Source organism: Marmota monax, unplaced genomic scaffold (genome assembly GCF_021218885.2).
Source record: "Marmota monax isolate L192 unplaced genomic scaffold, Marmota_monax_Labrador192_F-V1.1 WCK01_AAM20220418_F8-fsc00165, whole genome shotgun sequence".
Lineage (NCBI taxonomy): Eukaryota > Metazoa > Chordata > Mammalia > Rodentia > Sciuridae > Marmota > Marmota monax.
The window spans coordinates 3,171,354-3,192,527 of record NW_026693851.1 but is presented as its reverse complement, the minus strand read 5'-3'; the positions used below and the strand labels follow the sequence as shown (position 1 = coordinate 3,192,527).

The window sequence follows — 21,174 nt, the reverse complement described above, 5'->3', positions numbered from 1 at the left end:
ACAGTAATTAAGACTGTGTTGTATGAATAAAGTGACAGACATTATCAATCAACAGAACAGAATCGAGAACCCAGAAATAGATACAGCTCAAAATGTTCAACATAAATGTATATAAAGGCATAAAAAACAACTTGATGGGTGAAAAAAAACAAACGCAGCTGAACATCCACAGGTAGCAGCAACAGCAACAAACAATCTTCAACTTCAGTCTCATACCTTAAATAGAAACAACTCAAAATGCATTGAAGGCTTAAATATACAGCTGTAAACTTTTAGGGGAAAACAAAGGAGAAAACTGTCAGAGTCTAAAGGCAGGTAAAAAGTGCTGAGAATGATTTATAAAAGGAAAAACTATAAATTGGATTTCATCAAAATTAAAACTTGGGGCTGGGGTTGTGGTAGAGCGCTTGTCTAGCATGTGTGAGACGCTGGGTTTGATCCTCAGTACCACATAAAATTAAAAAAAATATTGTGTCCAACTACAACTAAAAAAAAATGAAAAACTTACTGTGTGAAAGATCATGTTAATAAGATGAAAAAACAACTCAGAGAATGGGGAAAAATATTTTTAAACCACACATCCCCAAAAGGACCAGTGTCTAGATTATATAACCAACTCTCAAAATTCAATAGTAAAAATACAAACAATTTAATTAGAAAGTGGGCAAATAACATAAAGATCCATTTCACTGAATAGAATGGCAAATAAGCATGAGGTGGTCAACATCATTAGTCACCAGAGAAGTGCAAATTAAAACTACAATGAGATATTATTATGCATGTATAATAATTGCTATAATACAAATAGTGATAACACCAGATGCTAGTGAAAACACAAGGGAACCAGATCACTTACATGTTGCTGATGGGAATGTTAAATGGTAGAGCTACTTTAGAAAAAACATGCTGGCAGTTATCTTAAGCTCTCAATATGCAATTACCATGTGCACTCAGCAAATGAAGATTTTCTTATAACACACACACACACACAAACACAAACTGTAAATGAATTTTTGTAGCAGCTTTATTCATAATAGCTAAAAACTGGATATGGCACATCAAAACCACTGAATAGAACAGAGCAATAAAAAGGAACAAATAATTGATACATATAACAACCTGGATGAATTTCCAGATAATTATGCTAAGTGAAAAGTGACTACCCCAGAATTCATTTGTCATGATTCTATTTATAAAACATTTTTGAAATGTCAACATCTTATAAACTGAAACAAATTAGTGTTACCAGGGGTTAATGAGTGGGAGAGAGCACAGGAAAATGTGGAATACGGAAGAATCCTTATAGTGGTGGAATTATTCTTTTTATTTTTTAAAATTAGAACAATGTTAATATCTTGGTTGTGATTGTTGCTAGTTTGGTAAGATTTTGTTGTCATTGTGGGTGGGAATCTGGGAAAAGCATCCTTGAGATCTGTCTTGTATATTTTTCTTAAAATTACATCTGATCTACCATTATCTTAAAACAAAAGTCTAATTTTTAAAAAGTTACCTCCTCTTTTTTCTACATAAAAAGTATGAACCAATGAAAGTTAACAGAGTTATAAAGGAAAAAAGTACTTCCCTTTTCCTACTTTAATATAATGGACTTATTACTTCCCTGCAATGAGAAAATTTTTCATATATAAGAATAAATATAAAAATAGAAAATATACAGTAATTCCAAATAATATAATCTCCTTACCAATGTCCCCTGAAAATTTCCTGGCTTCTTATACCATGCTTTGTTGCCTCCCTCTTCACAGACACACATATGATCCATGAGTCCATTACTATACACAAAACATTTTCCTAACAAAGAAGATTCCAGGGGTCAACAATTATTTCACATAACCAAGTTGAAAGTACAATGAGGTGACTAGAAAATTATGGAAAAAGAAATAACCTTAAAAAAGAAAAATAACTATCTCTTCTTTCTAGAATGAAACATACATAATTAATTCAATTTGTTAAATGATATAGTTTTAAATTCACAGCTGTGCAACGTAATGGAGTAAATTAGTGGGTTTTGTGTTTTGGGGACTGTAGTAAGAAATGTACACAGAAACACAATCTTTTAAATTATATGAGGTAATGAAGAAGAAAGAATGAGGAGGAAAATCTGTTTTGAAAACATGGTTCATGTCTCCTCTATTTGTCCAGAAGAAAACTGTAGTATGCCAGTGAAATTCAAGGCAAAAAAATAAAAAATAAAAATAAAGTGGAGACTAAATGTTCATCTCAATGTAAATAGTGGTATGTGTTGTCCTTTTCTCTGTACTTGTACTGCTCAATATAGATGTCTGCCAGTTCCTACCTAATTTACCACAACTTTTGCTAATACCAATTCTTTCTCATTTATTAGTCTCACTCCTGCTGCCCAAATTGTCTTCTCTGTTCAATACGTATATAATTCTGTGAGTTTCATCAATATGTAAGTCTGAGAATCTCCTTCTGCTCTTAAGGCTTTCTTTAATGTGTAAGAAATTACCTTCCTAGCCTCTTCCTATAATCTACCTAATCCTTTTTCATTCATCTGAAATATGATTGATTTTAATTCCATCTCACTACTATGCATTCAACAGGGAAGCATTTATATCTAAGCCAATTTTTTTCAGTCTAGTCTGTTTTCTGCTATTTAAATATATTTGAAATGCTGCTATTTTAATAAACATTTAAATGATTGATCTTGGAATTGCTACTCTTGCCCAGCTTGTAAAAATATATAATTATTCATATGAAATTTCACAGAAATGACTGTCCAAAAATAAACCAACCTGCCTGATAAAATAATGAATTTCCGATCACTAGATTTAAGTAACAATTGGATAGTTGTCATGAATGTTCTAGAATAAGTATAACTCTTGAACAAAGGAAGAATTTAGAGTCTAAGTTCCCTTATAATTCTGTTCTTACATGAGAGGCACATATTCAAATATATAATAATCCCTCTGCTCTTAATTGGTAAGTCCAAAAGAGTGTTTCATGTTTTTCTGCCTAGACCTCATCATGTACTACAAAATGGCCAAAAATGTTTGTGAATACAGAATAAATTTTAAAAAAGAATTATTCAAATGAAAATGAATTCAGTAACATTGAAAAATTAAACAACATTATCAGGATAACTCTCACACATACCTTTGGGGAATGGGGTATGCTGGGCTTGGAGTCGAATTTTAATAACATCCAGGGGTGTTACTATGAAGGTACATAAAAATTTCAATTAGCAAGAGATACCTATAAATTGTACAAAGATTTTACAAAAACCACAATATACATCCATGCATACTTTTCCTCATGGCTATATAATGAATAAGGTTATTTATCTTAAGTACTCTTGAATGTAACATTCTAATTTTTGCCCTTGAATTTTGTTCAAAGAGCATAAGTGAAAAGACAGGCAGCACTTCTCTAACAAGTATTAAATTATTATAATATATCTACAATTACATTAGCATTAAAAATAAAATACTAGTCTTTATAGGAAAATATGTTATCTAAGGTAAAGAATAAAAGTTTCTAAAAATCTGTTTAAATATTTAAAAATAACTTTGTTTTACAATAGTCAGGAATCAAACCCTGATAGTCTTCCTAATCTGTTAAATTTATCTGTATCAAATAAAAGCTACAGGAAATGAAAATTGGAATATCTAACCATAAATCATCTTTAACACAGGTTGTGTCATCTTATTTGGAACAGCATGGCAAAGGCAAATTTGCATGTCATATTTTATCCAAGTAGGAAAAAATATCAAGTATAGTTCCAAGAAAACTATCCCTCATCAGAGTTAGAAAATCAGATAATTTCTAAGGCCTTTAACATCCTAAAACTCTGACCTGAAGATACATCATAGAGCAATTACTTGTTATCTTATTTAAAATAAACTAGCCAATCATTAAATGCTAAACTATCGACACTGTCATTTGGCCATGTCTTTTTAAGAAACAAAAATGTGATCCAGAGAAATTTAAGAAATTCACTAGTAATGTAGGCAAAGTAAAACATTGTTTTGTCACTACTATAAAATTTGTTCACCTTCTGTTTTATTCAATATGCTAATATTTAATTCTGTCTTTGTAATTTTCAGAGATAATAATCTGAAAAGTTTAATGTTGATAGGGAACTCCCAAGAACTCCTCTTATAAACCCGTAATTTGAGATGAAAAAATGAAGTCTAGAGAGAAGTAGGTACTGTCCCTAAGTAAGAATCCTAAGAATGGCGAAGCAAGAATTAAAATTCAAGTATCTTGATTTTCTGACTTGTTAACTTTTCATGTTATCAATCTGATAAAAGAATACCATTAGCATCATGGAAACACTGATTCAAAGTCACATAATAAACATCAGTAGCACAATTTTACCCATTAGTGATGTCAATATTGCTCCAGTACAGGAGGCAAGAATTTGCTGAAAAGGTGTCACTTTCACAGTCTGTGAGCTCCCTTTTTCAGGATCCATATTTTTAACTAATTGAAGAAAAGTCCTGTTAAAGAAAAGCAAAATAAAAAAAGGTTAATGGAAAAACCTTAAAAATTGACAACTCAAAGTTAAACTATAAGAACAATGATCAGAATTTATATCAAAACACATTTTTAACCACCATCAAAAGTAAATACAGGGCTGGGGTTGTGGCTCAGCAGTAGAGTGCTCGCCTAGCATGCACAAGGCACTGGGTTTGATCCTCAGCACCACATAAATGTAAAATAAAGATATTGTATCCACCTAAAGCTTAAGAATAAATATTTTTTTAAAAAAGTAAATACATAAGTTCGCTTATAAAAGGTACCTTACAACTGCCATTAGTAGAACATGTCCTCTGAGTCCTCTGATCTTACAAACATGATAATATACTTCAGGCTAAGTTATGTGAGCAGCATCACATTTATAAGATAGCTAAGAGAGAGCCAGACACAGATGTTGACCACTTGCCAGAATGAAGGCAACAGACTAACAAGTCATGGAATCTGTCAAGTTAGCGTCATAAACTCTACTCAGTCCTTTTCTAATCTAGTACAGAGTAGCACTATTTTATTGCATAATGAAAGTTGCAATTAGGTACAAAATAAAATAAAAACATATAACTTTAATCAAAAACATTGTTACAAAAAGTTGATGACAAAAGCAATAATTATTTTTTAAAAGTTGGATAATATAAAAAGTATAAAATTCACTTGCAAACTCACTAATCAAAAATCATCACTAGCAAGAGTGTCAGCTTTCCAAATTTTAACTTATATATCCACATGTATATGTGTGTGTGTGTGTGTATGTGTGTGTGTAAATATACATGTGCACACAGATTATATATCCAACTAAAAGTATTAATCCAACATGTATACAAATTCATACATTTGTGTATGTGTCCCTTTTTCTGAAAAATAAAAATGGGGTAAGCCAGGTCTGGTGATGCAATCCTATAATCCCAGCGGCTAGGATGGCTGAGGCAAGAGGATCACAAGTTCAAAGTCAGCCTCAGCAACTTAGCAAGGCTTTACATAACTCTGTGAGACCATGTCTCTAAATAAAATATAAAAAGGGACACTGGAGATGTGGCTCAGTGATTGAGTGCCCCTGGTTTCAATCTCCAGTACCAAAACAACAACAACAAAATAAAAATAAGTTATTATTATTCATGTTTGTTTTTTAACCTGCTGTGACAATTATATTGTGTCAATATAGATTCATATAACTTTTACTGATTGCACAGTATTTAATTATATTTAAAGAATCTCATCTTTTAGACACTTAGGTTGTTGCCAATTTCTTAACTGTAAAACATTCTGACACGATATCCTTATCCACACAACTTTTTATAGTCTTCCTACAATTACCCTAGGAGAGAAAGTAAGATTGTTGGGCTGACCCATTTAAAAATTTGATAAAAATGGCCAAAATCCTTTCCAGAAAAGTTAGAATAATATATACTTCCACTGGTGTTACACAAGTTCCTAGTGATCCACTTCTTCACAAACTCTTACATAGTATATATCATTAACTTTCTCTGAGCCATTCAAAAGTAGATTGCATACACCATGCTCCTTTACTCTAAATACAACAATATATTCTCTTATATTATCAAAGTATAATAAACAATTTCAAGAAATTTAATTTTGACACAACACAGTTCATATTTCAGTTTTGTCAATTATATTAATAACATCCTTTATAAAAATGAATGGTAATTTTATTTTTTCAGACTTTCATTATTTATCTACCTGGTTTAAGTCTTTTCCTCAATTCTGTGCTCCCGTATTTTATTGTTTGTAACATCAGTAGCTGGAAACCTAAAAAAAAAAAAAAAAAGGTAAGAGATTATCTTTTTACATAAAGGGATATTACATCTGAAGGAAAGAGAATGTACAGAAACAAAGCTGGGGGGTGGCTTAATGGTAGAGCCCTCCAAAATGCAAGCATTAAAGTTATGAAAAGGATTTTTACAAAAATGTCATGTTATCCTAATTAATATACTCTTATTTAAAAACAACCACTCTAGAACTTGAACACAGCGACCAACCTAAGCATCATGTATAGTAGAACTAGATTTTTTAACGCAAAATTAAAGACAGCATCATCTAGTATTTTTTGAGGGGGGTGGAAAAACCTCCTCTAATCTAAATTTAAACGAGCTTCTGATCTAACTACCAATTCCCAGGAAATTCAGAGACTAGAGTAACAAGGCAACAGATGCCACAAAATAGCACATACCACAACAGTAGTAGTATTCTAACCTACAGGCCTCTTGACTTGGTTTCTTCAAGTCAAAGTAAGGTGGGAAAAAGGTGGCAGCAGAGGGAAAACTGTTAAAGCCTCATGGTTTCAACAAATTTTTAAAACCCAATTTGAGGGGTTGGGGTTGTGGCTCAGTGGTAGAGCGCTTGCCTAGCATGTGTGAGGCACTGGGTTCAATTCTCAGCACCACATAAAAATAAAATAAATGTATTAAAAAAAAACAATTTTGGGGTAACTAGAGAAATCTGAACATGGGTTGTTAGATAACACTAATTTGATATTAGTTAATATTTTTAAATTATTGATCTTTTTGTGGTGATAATGATACTATCATTATGTAGAAACTATTCCCCCACCACCACCCCACCACCACAAGCAGTGATTGAACCCAGGGACTTAACCATGCTAGATACAGAGGTCCCCAGCCCTTTTGAGGCAAGAGTTAACTGGGCTGACCTCAGACTCCTAAGTAGCCAAGATTGTAGGGATTCACCACCAGATTTGGCTGTATTTTGTAGTTTTGATAATAGCTATTCAAACTGGGTAGACAGTATCTCATTGTCATTTTGATTTGCACATCCCTGGTAAGTGTTATTTAGTACTTTTACATATATTTGGTTAGCTACTTGTATATCTTTTTTGAGAAATGTCTTTTCAGATCTGGGAGGTTTTGTTGTTGTTTTTCTTTTTTGGTGCTAGTGATTGTACCCAGGGCTTTCCACATGCTAAGTAAGGATTCTACCACTGAACTATGCCATAACCCACATTTGCTCCATTTTTCTTTTCAAATAGTTTTTTAGTTGTATATGAACACAATATCTTTATTGTTTATTTTTATGTGATGCTGGGGATCAAATGCATGCTAGGCAAGCGTTCTACCATTAAGCCACAACCCAGCCCTCTTTTCTTTTTCTTTACTTTGTGGTGTTGTTTTGGTACTGGGGATTGAACCCAGAAGCACTTTACCACTGACCTACATCCCCAACCCTTTTTATTTTTTCGAGACAGAGTCTTGCTAAGTTGTGAGGCTGGCCTTGAACCTGCAATCAATCTCCCCAATAGCTAGGATTACCAGACTTGTGCCATTGTGTTCAGCCGATTTGCTCATTTTTAGTTGTTCCTTGCATATTCTGGTTAAATCTCTTACTAGATGAATAGTTGGCAATTTTTTTTTTCCCATTCTGTAGGTTGTCTCTCAACTGCTGTTTCCTTTGCTATGCAGAAGCTGTTTTGCTTGATATAAACCCTTCTGTCAATGTTTGCTTTGTTGCCCATGACTCTGAGGCCATTACCTGCCAAAGTTTTACCAGATCAATGGCTTGAAGTATTTCCCCTTTGCTTTCATCTAGTACTTCATGTCCTACATTTAAGTATTGGATCCATTTAAGTTGATTTTTGTATATTATATGGTCAGAGATAGGGGTCTGGTTTCATTCTGCTGTATATGGATACCCAATTTCCACAGCACAATTTATTTAAAAGACTGTTCTCCCTCTAATGTGTGTATACTTCTCTTCATAGAATCCTCTCACTTCCTTGGTTAAACTTATTCCTAAGTATTTCATTCTTTTCATAGCATTGTAATCAGAGTGCCTTCTATATTTTTTCATCAAGTGCATTTTGAGGTACAGAAAGACTACTTTCACTTTACTTCATTTTGCTGAATTTGTTCCACTGGTAAGTTTTATGGTAGAGTCTAGTTCTTCTATATTTAAGATCATGTCATTTGCAGAAAGGGACCTTTCCAATTTGGATGTCCTTTATTAGTTAGGACTTCTAGTACTACAATGAATAAAATCAATGAAAGTGGGCATTCTTATCTTGTTCCTTATCTTAGAGAAACACTTTCAACTTTTTTTCAGTTTGTTAGTTGTGGGTTTGTCAATATAACCTTAATTGTGTTGATATATAATTGTTCTGTCTCTAATTTGTTGACAAGAGCTTGTGCCGCAGTCTGGCTGGGCACCAAATAACCAAGCCACCACAAAGCCTTGTAGATTCAAACAGCAACTCTTTATTCCCGAACTCTCACCGACACTCTACTCACACTACCTCAGAATATACTGCCTCCACCGGGCTCTGTGTACCAATTCTCTCAGAACCCCGCGAGAACTCAAAAGGAACTCCAAAGGAGAGGGCGCCTGAGGCAGCAGGATCCGCCCTAATCCTGGAGCCGCCCTATTCCCAGCAGGATCCACCCTAAACCCGGAGCCACCCTAATCCCTGAGCAGGGTCACCTTTCAACCCAAAATGCCATGCGTCATTCCTACTTGGCTATGGCCCTCAGCATCTCCCCCCTTCTGTTTAATTAAACAACAAGCAATGTGGCTTAGGGACCGTGCCTGTTAGGTTGTCCAATTCAACATATGGTCCTTACCTGTCATCGAATGAGCTGACCTCTAGGCGTCAGCCTCCTGTCTTAGGTTGGTACCACTGCAATTGGATCATACCCGTCACTGACTACCGGTCCAGCATACAGCCATACTTGTGGATAGGCCTATGCACCAGTGGGGGGGTGAGGTTCTTTGCCTCACCTCTGTTGGCCCCCAAATTTGGCCTTGGTGCCAGTGGGGGGGTGAGGTTCTTTGCCTCACCTCTGTTGGCCCCCAAATTTAGACCATCACTAGTAGAAGGGAGGAGGATACAGAAATGCCACGACACCGAGCCAATGATGGCTCCTTTGGAAAAATTGTACCATCGGTGACACCATCAGCAAAGATACGCCAGCACTACCACAATTTGCTGCACCAACAGATAGTTCACAATGTATACAAGTGTACATAGTCCAGGCAAGTTCTGCAAGCAGTTCAAAGCGGAGGAGTCTATCAATATGTCCATTTCCTCCCAAAGTAAATCAACTCCTTGATTGAGCATTACTTGTTGAGTTATTATTCACTGATGCATCAGTTTATACAGTTTGTTGTGATAACTATCGAAGAAGCTGTAGTTTGGTTTTATCTTTGTCTTCACCGGCACTGGGATGAAGATAGGAATTCTGGCAATGATGCTAAAAAAAATATGTAACATTCCAACAGGTACTAAGAAAACAATTTTCTGAACAATTTACATTATCCTGAACAGAATTATTAAATATAATGAAAAGGAAAGGTGAAAGTAAACAAACAGATCTGTTAACCTCCTTATTTGTACACATATTAAAACAATCCTCAACAGCTGTTAACCCAATTTAAATTAAACCATTAAAATCACGTGAATAAAAAAAAAATTCGGATCCATTTTTTCATGAGCGCTCCTCAAATATGATATATGGACATACATACATACAAACAGGTCACTTAACTACTGAGCCACATTCCCAGCCTTTTTTATTTATTTTGAGAGGTCTCACTAAGTTGCTGGCCTCAAACTTGTAATCTTCTTGCCTCAGCCTCTTAAACTGCTGAGCTTAGAGCTGGGTGCCATCACAAGGGGCAAATATTTAACATTTTAAGAAACTGATAAAATGTTTTTCAAGACAAGTATATTATTTTACATTCCCACCATCACATAAAGTTCCAGTTGCTTAACATTCTTCACTCTTGGTATGGTTAGTGTTAAAATTGTATACATTTGAAAAGTTGAAAATTGTTATCTCACTGAGGTATACTTTGTATTTTCTCAAGGAAATAATGTTATGTCTTTTCACATTTATTTGCTATCTATATGTATTCCTTGGAAAAACATCTATTCAAAACTTTTGCCCATTTTTAATAGGGATTGTTTATCTAATGTTGAGTTATAATAATTCTTTATATACATTATATACTAGAATCCTTAACAGATATGCTTCACAAATATTTTCTCCCATTCTGTGGGCTCTTTTCACTTTCATGAAAGTATCCTTTGAGAGATGTTTTTGGTGCTATTGTTTACTTTCTTTACTTTTTTTAGTGTTGGGGAATGAAACCAGGGCTTCAAGCATACTAATGCTCTATACTAAGTGATATCCCCAAACTGAGACATATAAAAAGCTTTTAATTTTCATGAAATCCAACACATCTTTTTACCTACTTTTTTTTTTTTTGAGTCTTGTGCCCTTTCTAGAGAACAGGATAAGTGATAAAGTCACTTCCAAAATTAACATAGAAATGGTTGTGACTCCCTTAGTATTCTCCCTTTGCTGTGTCTTCCTTGCTCAGAAGAATCAAGCTGCTATGCTATGAACTGCCCATTTGGGCACCAGATAACAAACAGCATTAAATTGAGGCCTTCCAGTCCAAAAAGGAAACTGAATCCTGCGAACAACCACATTAATAAGTTTGGAAGCAGATCCATCCCAGGTTGACCCTTGGAATGAATGTAACCTCAGCAAATACCTGAAATGCATGATTGTGAGAGATTCCAGGTTTACCCAGCTCCGTTGTATCCAGATTCCTGATGCAAAACTGTGAGGTTATAAATATTTATTATTTTAAGCTAATATATTTTGGAGTAATTTGTTATACTGCAACAGATAGCATCTATTGAGATGATCATATGTTTTTTCCTTTTTAGTCTGGTTATATGGTGATTTAAACTGCTTGATTTGTGTATGTTTTACCATCCTTGCATTTCCAAGAAAAATTGGCTCATAGTATTCTATCCTTTTTGAATCAAATTGGTTTTGATTTGTTAAAGTTCTATTAAGAATTTTACAATCCACATTTATGAGAAATACTGGTCCACACTTTTTTTTTCATGGATAGAAAAAATTTATTAAGATGTGGGTTCTCCCCAACTTCATTTATAGATTCAATGTATTCCCAACAAAAATTCCAGAAAGTTATTTTGTGGATATCAACAAACTGATTCTAAAATTTAGATAGAAAGCCATAAGCAGAATAGCCAACACAATGTAATACTAAATAGAACAAAGAGGATTAATACTAACTTCAAGATAACTATAAAGCTATAGTTGTCAAGAGAGTGTGGTACTGACTAAAGAACACACACAAAAACAGATGAGTGGAACAAAACAGATCCCAGAAATAGAATGATACAAATATATTTAATTGATCTTTGGCAAGGAAACAAAGATAATTCAGTGGAATAAAAATAGTCTTTTCAACAAATGGTGCTGGAACAAGTGGCACTGGTCCACAATTTTCTTCTATTGCCTGTGTCTTCTTTAAATTCAAGTTTGACAGAATTCACCAGTGACGCTGTCTGGGCCTAGCATTTTCTTATATTTAGGCTACTTATTTCCTCTTGTGTAAGTTTTGATAGTTGATGTACTTCAAGGAATTTGTTCATTTCACTTATTAAATTTATATGCATAAAGTTTCTTGTAGTATTACTTTATTGTTCTTTTAATAGCATTAAGCTTTGTGTATTATTTCTCCTGTTCTTTATATTGATTAAATTGTGTCTTCCTTTTTTTATCCTGATGAGTCTGGCTGAAGTTTATAAGTTTTATTTATCTTCTCATATAGCCAATTTTCAGTCTTATTGTCTCAACTATATTCTGTTTTCTAGGCCATCATTTTCTCATGTCATCTTTATTATTTCTTTGTACAACCATCCCTCAGTATCTGTGGAGGATTCATTCCAGAACCACATCTCCCCTGTGGATACCAAAATCTGAGGATGCTCAAGTCTCTCATATAAAAAGACATAGCTTTTGGTATACAACCTATATACATACTCCCATACACTTTAAACCAGCTCTAGGTTACTTAAGATCTTTCTTCTTTTCTAATACAGGCTTTAGAATGCTATACATTTGCTGAGTACTACTTAAGCTCATCCCACAAATTTTGACATAATTTATCATTTCTATTCTGCCCAAAATTTTCAAATCAGTCATTCTATTACCATCCTTATTGGGTTTTGGTATATGTGCTATGTTAGTCTCATGAAATGCAAAGGGGAATATTTTCTATCTTTCTGCTCTGGGAGTTTATCCAAGGCTGGAATTATTCAATCCTTAAATATTTAAAATTAGTTATCTGTAATTTCACTTTGTTTTCAAAACAGATATTGCTTTAACATAATGCCCTAGCAAAAATAAATACACATATTGACAAGACCGTGGTTTTCCCTTCTCTAATGAAAGGAATAAGGGTCCCTTGGAGAAGCAGTTTATGCTAGGTCTAGGGCAAGAAAAATACAAGATGAGCCTGGAACATACAATATTGCTAAAAAGTAAGGAAGTGATTTATAAAGGTAAGATACAAGTTGAAGGGCAAAGAAACCAAGAGGAAAGAGTTCCCAATGGACAAAGATAGAACAATTTGAACAACAAACTAAATAGTAGTTTTGAATTATAACCCATGACATGAAATCAATACTTATGAGAAGATACTGACATAAATAAATAATTTAAATTAAAAAACAGGGAGATGGAACTTTCTTCCTTACAAAAGAATTCTTATCAAAGTGTAAGAAATAAGAAATTGAAAATCACCTTAAGAACACCAATTACTGTGAAGAGAAACAAGATATTTGCATATCTCAAAGTATCTCCCCCAAGATATTAATTACAAAAATGATATTTATTAATTACAAAGGTATAAATACTATCTTCACAGTGCAAACACTCAGCAGACATTACCTTAAAGACATGATCATGGTTAATGTAAGCAATAAGAAATGCTGACATCATGTACTAAGTGCAACAAGGTACTAAAAAGGATGTTTTTATTATATTCTTGTCCAAAATGCATTTTCTCTATCTAATCATGAGAAAATAGACAACCCCAAATTAAGGGACACCCAACAAAATAACTGACCAGTAGTTTTCAAGGTCATGACACACAAGAAAAGACTGAGGAACCTGCTGGGCACAGTGGTACATGCCTGTACTTCCAGTGGCTCAGGAGGCTGAAGCAGGAGGATTGCAAGTTAAAAGCCAGCCTTAGCAATTTAGTGAGACCCTAAGCAACTTAGCAAGACCATGTCTCAAAATTTTAAGAATATTTTAGAGAGGGCTGAGGATGTGGCTCAATGGTTAAGTGCCCCTGTATTCGCTTCCTGGTACCCCCCCCCCCCACACACACACACACAAAGAAGAAACAAACAAAAAAGACTGAGGAACCATAATAGACTAAAAGACTAAAGAGATAAGAGAACTAAGTACAATATGGAATACTGGATTAAATCCTACAACAGAAAAAGGAAATCAGTTGAAAAAATTCAAAATATGAATACATACAGTAGTTTAGTAATACATACAGTAGTTTAGTGGGATTGTTGAGTCATATGGTAGTTCCATTCCTAGTCTTTTTTTTTATTTTTAAAAATATATTTTAGTTGTTGATAGACATTTATTTATTTATATGTGGTGCTGAGAATTGAACCCAATGCTTCACACACACTAGGCAAGTGCTCCACCATGGAGCTAGTAAAAGGTCTGTGCCAATATTTATACTTTCACTTTTAATATACTATTGCTTTATAAAATATTGAGAATAAAATTTAAAAATTTTAAAATGCACTTACCACCAAACACAACAATCTCAATTCTGTGTTTACCCAAGTAAAATGAGAAATTCATATTCACACAAAAACTTATACACAAACACTTATAGGGTATTATAATTGCCTCAAACTAGAAACAACTCAAATGTCTCTCAACTAGGAAATGGAGAAACAAATTTGTATAAGTTTAAAATGGAATACTACATAACAATAAAGTATTTATTAATGCAATAACAGATGAATTTGAAATGAATCATGCAAAATAAAAGAAACCAAACTCAAAAGGGCACATGCCATAATTCTGTTTAACTGACATTATTGCAAAGGCAAAACTTTAAGGAAAAAAAATTTTGTGGTTGCCTAGGGACTGAAGGTGGTGAAGGGAGGGGTAAAAGCTGACATCAATAGGACTTAGGGAAATTATTGGGTGTGGGGTGTATCATAAAACTGTTTTAAATCTTGATTGTGGTAATTACACCATATGTGTTTGTCACAACTCATACAGTGTAATAGGGTAAGATTAATTAAATGTACATTACCTTTAAAAAAGAGAACATTAAAAAAGACAATGCTTAAGAAAAAGATATAACATCAGGAACAAGTAGTCTCAATGCATATAGTTAATAATAGACAACTCCGAATTCTCCGTTTTCTGTTTTTATTGGCACATTATAGTTAAACATAATATTGGGGTCAGTTTTTACATAATATACATGTAAAGAATATAATTTGCTCTACTTCAGTGCTCAGTCTTTCCCCTTTCCCTCCCATCCTCCTTCCCTGTTCTTCTCTGGTCTCCCTCTGTTTCCATGGGATTCCCACCTCTCTTTTTGGTTCTTCTCATTTTGGTTTAGTTTCTGTATATGAGAGAAAACATTTGACCCTTGAATTTCTGAGTCTCTCTTATTTCATTTAGCATGATATTCTCTAGTTCTGACATTTACCAGCAAATGTCATAATTTCATTCTTCTTTATGGCTCAATAAAGCTCCATTTTGTACATATACCACATTTTCTTTGTCCATTCATCTATTGGTAGGCACCTGGACTGGTTCCTTAACTTAACTATTGTGAATTGCTCTGCTACAAATATTCATGTGCCTGTATTACTATAGTATGCTGATTTTAGTTCTTTAAGATAACTACCAAGGAGTGGGATTGTTGAGTCATATAGTAGTTCCATTCCTAGTCTTTTTTTTTTTATTTTTAAAAATATATTTTAGTTGTTGATAGACATTTATTTATTTATATGTGGTGCTGAGAATTGAACCCAATGCTTCACACACACTAGGCAAGTGCTCCACCATGGAGCTATAACCCCAGCCCATTCTTAGTCTTTTGAAGCATCTTCATACTGCTTTCCAAAGTGGTTGTAGTAATTTGCAGTCCCTCCAACAACCTTTCCCCCCACCTCCTTGCCAGCATTTATTATATTTGTATTCTTGATGACTACCATTTTAACTAGAGTGAGTTAAATCTCAATTTAGTTTTGATTTGCCAGGGATGTTGAACATTTTTCCGTATATTTGCTTGCCATTTCTTCCAAGAAATGTCTGTTTAGTTCTTCTGCCCATTTATTGATTAGGTTTTTTGTTGTTATTATTGATGTTTTGGGAGGAGGGGTTAATTTTTTGAGTTCTTTTTTTTAATTTTTATTTTTTTAGTTGTAGTTGGACACAATACCTTTATTTTATTTATTTATTTTTATGTGGTGCTGAGGATCCAACCCAGAGCCTCACATGTGCAAGGCGAGCACTTTACAACTGATCCACAACCCCAGCCACTTTTGAGTTCTTTATATATTCTGGATATTAATTGCCTGAGGAGCAGCTGGCAAAGGTCTTTTCCCATCCAATAGGCTTTCTCTTCACACTCTGTTTCTTTTGCTGTGCAGAAGTTTTTCATTTGCTGCCATCCCACTTAATTCTTGGATTTATTTCTCAAGTTTAGGAGTCTTATTAAGGAAGTCAGTGCCTGAACCAATACGTTGGAGTGTTGAACCTGTTTTCTTCTAGCAGTTGCAAAGTTTCTGGTCTAATTTCTAGGTCTTTAATCCACTTTGAGCTCAATGTTGTACAGATAAAGATCTACTTCCATTTTTCTACAAATGGATATCCAGTTTTCCTACACTATTTGTTAAAATGGCTATCTTTTCTCCAATGTACGTTTTTGGGACCTCTGGCAAGTATCAGATAACTGTATCTATGTGGATTTGTCTCTGTGTCTTCTAGTCATTCCATTGGTCTTCATGTCTGTTTGGATGCCAATACCACACTGTTTTATAACTACAGCTCTGTAGTATAATTTGAGGTGAGATATTGTAATGCCTCCAGCATCACTCTTCTTGCTCACAATTGCTTTGATATTCTGGGTCTTTTTTCCTCTCCCAAATGAATTATAGGACTGTTTTTTTCTAGTTCTATTAAGAATGTCATTGGTGGAATATTACTCAGCACTAAAAAATAACAAGATCATGGCATTTGTAGGCAAATGGATGGCATTAGAGCAGATTATGCTAAGTGAAGTTAGCCAATCCCTAAAAAACAAATGCCGAATGTCTTCTCTGATATAAGAGGGGTGATTCAAAATGGGATAGGGAAGAAGAGCATGAGAAGAAGACTACCACTAAATAGGGAAGAGAGGTGGGAGGGAAAAAGAGGGAGAAGGGGAGTTGTACGGAAGATGGAAGGAGAACCTCATTATTATACAGAATACATATATGATGTTGTAATGAGAAAAGGAAAAAGTGCGTCACATTATTGGATAGAGAGAAAGGATGGGAGAGGAGGGGAGGAGTAAGGAGGATAGGAAGGGCAGCAGAATAGAATTGACAATATGATTGATGTATGTACATTTCATGTATGTATTATATGTCAAAATACATTTTGCTGTCATGTATGATTAAAAATAAATAAATAAATAAATAAGTTTTTTTTTTTAAAAGAATGTCATTGGTATTTTGGTGGGAATTGCACTGAATCTGTATAACACTTTGGTAATATGGGCATTTTGACAATTCTGTCTATCCAAGAACACAAGAGATCTTCCACTGAAAATGGGCAAAAGTTTAAATACTCAACAAAAACACACATAACTGGTCAATAAGTACCTGAAAAAATATTCAAATCTTCAGTCTTTGAGAAAATGCACATTAAAACTACATAAGGAATATGGTGGAGTAGAGAACTCCATTAATAGTCCTTCCATAGGAACAGTATAACCTAGCAATAACTGTCAGAATCAGCTTTACCTCATCTCTTGGAAACTATTGTGCTTAGATCAACTGTGCCTAAATTTATTTTTTTTTTAAAGTGAAGTTCCTGTGGCTTTTAATTTATCATGGCCATATTATTCCTCCTCTGGCTAAGTGGTGGTCTTAAAGAGAGCACTCTGTGTTCCTAGTATGGGTTCCTGATGGAAGTGGAGCAGAGAGAACCTTGTTCACAAAGCATTGTGATTATTTTGACTAGTCTGGTGGCTGTCTAAAGGATAAATGCAAAGGTACAGTGCATTTATTTCATTTAACTCAGATTTTTCCAGGTTGATGAGGCAATTGTTCAAGGAATGTGTCTTAAAAACCAATGTGTCAGCTGTTGCTGCTTGGGATGAGGGATAACAGGTTAAGAAAACAAAACAAAACAAAAAAAAATAGACACACAAAAAGGATGGGAGAAGTAAACAGGGAGTAAGTTGTTTCAAAAAATTAAACTCCCACATCTCTCTAGAAGGCCACATGCATGCTCAGGAAGGAACAAAGGCTCCAAAAGGCTACGGAAGACACTATGCTTTCACTTCTAGTTGACCTCTAAACTCTAGACATGCAGGAAGTAAAGGTTAAGATGGAGTTGTAATTGGTTTGGGTACTGAAATTATATTTCAGTACACACACACAAATCACGTATTTACCCTGGTATGCAGAAGGCTTTATTTTTTAATTCTAGACTTCATTGAAAACAAATTTCCATCAAATCACAGGGTGACTACTAAGCTAACCAGAAACTTCAGTGGCTACACATGACAAGGAATATGGACTTTACAAAATTAGTTCAGAAGAGTCACTACCCCAACAACTGCAACAAACAACAGCCCAAGTTACTAACCCAACATGGGCAAGGTGGAGATATTCATTTTCAGAATAGCCACACTGTAATATTAAAAATGTTCAATCTTAAACAATGATATAGCATGAAAATAAATAAGGAAATATGTATGGCCCATACATAGAGAAAATGGAAATAAAAAGAAATGGTCTCTTGGAGTTGGGGTTGGGGTCGTGGCTCAGTGATAGATCGCTTGCCTAACGTGTGAGGCACTGGGTTTGATCCTTATTCCTCAGCACCACAAAAAATAAATAAATAAATAAAATTAATTTAAAAAAGAAAATGAAAAAGAAATGGCTTTAGGGAAGGCTAGACACTGGATTTAGAAAACAGATTTTAAAAAACTGTTTGAAATATTGTCAGAATTGGGCTGTGGTTGTAGCTCAGTGATAGAACACTTGCCTAGCATGTGTGAGGCACTGGGTTCGATTTTCATCACTGCATATAAATAAATGATCTAGCAACAATTGAAAAAAAATATATATAAAAAAGAAATATTGTCAGAGTTAAAGAAAACCATGGACAAAGAACTAAAGAAAATCATTACAACAATACTTCATAAAAAAGAATATTAATGAAGAAATGGAAATTATTTTTAAAGACAACTCAAACTGAATTCCTAAGTTGAAAAGCACACAACTGAATTTAAAATCTACTAGGGGATTGCTATGATTTGGATAAAAATTCCCAAAGGCCCATATGTATGTTAAAAGCTTGGTCCCTATTCCATGGTGCTATTAAGAGGAGGCAACGGTAGGGCCTAGTTGGAGGTCTTCTGGTCACTGGGGCATGCTTTTGAAGGGGAGACAGGGACTCCAGTAGTTTTCTCTTCTTCTCTTTTGCATCGTGGCCATGAGGTGAGTGGTTTTGCCATGTGCTGCTGCCATGTTGTACTGCCTTGCCACAGGCCAAAAAATAACAGGCTGAACTATCATGGATTGAAACCTACAAAACTATGAACCAAAATAAACCTTTTCAGCTTATAAACTGATTATCTCAGGTGTTTATTAACAGTAATGGAAAGCTGACTAAAACAATATATTAGTACCAAGAAAGGGGTCATCGTTGTAACTACACCTGATGATGTGGAAAAGTTTTTCAAATTGATAGAGGAAATTATAAAGGTTTGCAAAAGCAAGCAAGAAAAAGCCTAGAGTGCTATACATAAACATTAATAGGCAATTCTGTTGAGGGCTCAGAAAGCCAGTATACTGATAGAAATATGAATGGTAAAGACTGTGCTGATGTTGTTTCAGATGGAAATGAGGATTCTCTTGGAACTGGACTACAGACAAGAATCCATCCATTACAGGTATATCAGTACAAATTTATTTCAAAGACTTTCTTTCTTTGAGAGCCCCAGGGTACCTTGCTCAGCCAGGAACAATTAAGATGGCAAGATACTCAGAAATCACTGCAGCCATGCTTCAAGCAGACCCAATTGCAGGTCACACTGGTGGCAGATTTTTGACATTTATGCATGTGATGCTAGTTTTCAGGCACTGCAGAATTCAAGAGTTGTAGGGTCCATTCTTGAAGGCTTCCAAAAAGATATCAAAGGAAATCCTGGGAGGTCAGGCAGAATGTTGTTGGGCTGGAGTCCCTGCAAGTACTCCCTCACAGGACAATGTGTAGAGTTGTAAATTAAGCCAAAGCTACAACTGATATTCTGAAAGAGATGCCCGGAATGTGCAAAGTTTGTCAAGGTGAGATATAAAAAATAAAAGGAAAAAAAGAAGAAAAAAAAAAAAGGAAGGAAAAGGAGACTATAACTTTAATCTTAAAGCCTTGTGCTAAAGTTCCTCATATTTTTTCTCAGACCTTTTCAAGTTCCTCCTAACTTATTCCCAAAACCAGTTTTTCTCTCAGGACTATCATTTCTAAATTCTTGGTAAATCTGTAAATCTTAAAGTAACTTTAATCTCTTATGAAAATTGTCCCCATTTAATAAATATTTTAAAAATAAAAAAGAAAGTATGCCTATAATCCCAGTGGCTGGGGAGGCTGAGGCAGAAGGATCGTGAATTCAAAGCCAGCCTCAGCAACTTATCGAGGCCCTAAGCAACAGAGAAAGACCCTGTCTCTAAGTAAAATATAAAAAGGGCTGGGGATGTGACTCAGTCTCAGTGGTTAAGTGCACCTAGGTTCAATCCCCAGTACAAAAAAAAAAGGGGAGACAAAATATTTCAAGAACCCTATAAATAGTGTTACATTCCAAAATTATATATTGATATGACAAAGGAGACAACATCAACCTAAAGGTTCTGAGAAAAGCCAGACTATAAACAATCTTGTGATCACCAGGCTAATGCCATCCCACATACTTTCCCTGGCCCACCCTTCACAAAGTTTCCTTTAAAAGAAGGGGAGAGGGACTGTGGTTATAGCTCAGTGGTAGAGCACTTGCCTAGCACTGGGTCCTATCCTCAGCACCACAGAAAAACAAATAAATAGAGATACTGTGTCCATTAAAAAAAAAAAAAAAAGGTGAGACTCTAAAAATGCATCTTGCTCTTGAGAACATCTGTGTTCTATCTCTCTTTGAATGCTCTGCTTTCACTAAATAAACCTCTGTGCTTTACTAACTTACATGTGTTGAAATTCTTTTCTGCTGTGAACATCAAGGACCCAGTTATCCTGAGTTGGGGTTCCCCTCTCCAGGGCCTTCTCGGACCCCATCAGGTGAAAAAGGGAAGTTGCTGGAAGCCTGAAGAGTCAGCCTAAGAGAGTGGCTATGTGGACTGCAACCAGCAAAACCATAGGGATGGGGCTGTCTAGCATTCTACCACAAGGTGCCCTGGATGCCAGTCATGGAGACTTGAAATTTGGCGTCTGGTCACCTATGTTTCTGCAATGCTTTGATCTCATCCCTCATTATTTACATATTCCTTCCTTGTAGAATAAGAATGCTTACCCTATGTCATACGTACATTGGAAGTACACAGTTTTT

The 21,174-nt window shown here is 34.8% G+C and overlaps 1 protein-coding gene across 2 annotated transcripts in view; it reads right to left on the bottom strand.

The window, feature by feature from the left end:
* Slc25a40 (solute carrier family 25 member 40) overlaps positions 1-21,174 on the bottom strand; it is a 50,714-nt gene that overhangs the window by 19,991 nt on the left and 9,549 nt on the right. For both annotated transcript variants that reach the window (XM_058585043.1, XM_046462475.2), the window contains exons 2-5: positions 6,214-6,282; positions 4,360-4,481; positions 3,136-3,195; positions 1,703-1,809 (exon numbers count right to left, since the gene is read on the bottom strand). In XM_058585043.1, the coding sequence (XP_058441026.1) occupies positions 1,703-1,809; positions 3,136-3,195; positions 4,360-4,456 (264 nt within the window). In that variant the 5' untranslated portion in view covers positions 4,457-4,481; positions 6,214-6,282. The remainder of the gene's footprint in view (positions 1-1,702; positions 1,810-3,135; positions 3,196-4,359; positions 4,482-6,213; positions 6,283-21,174) is intronic.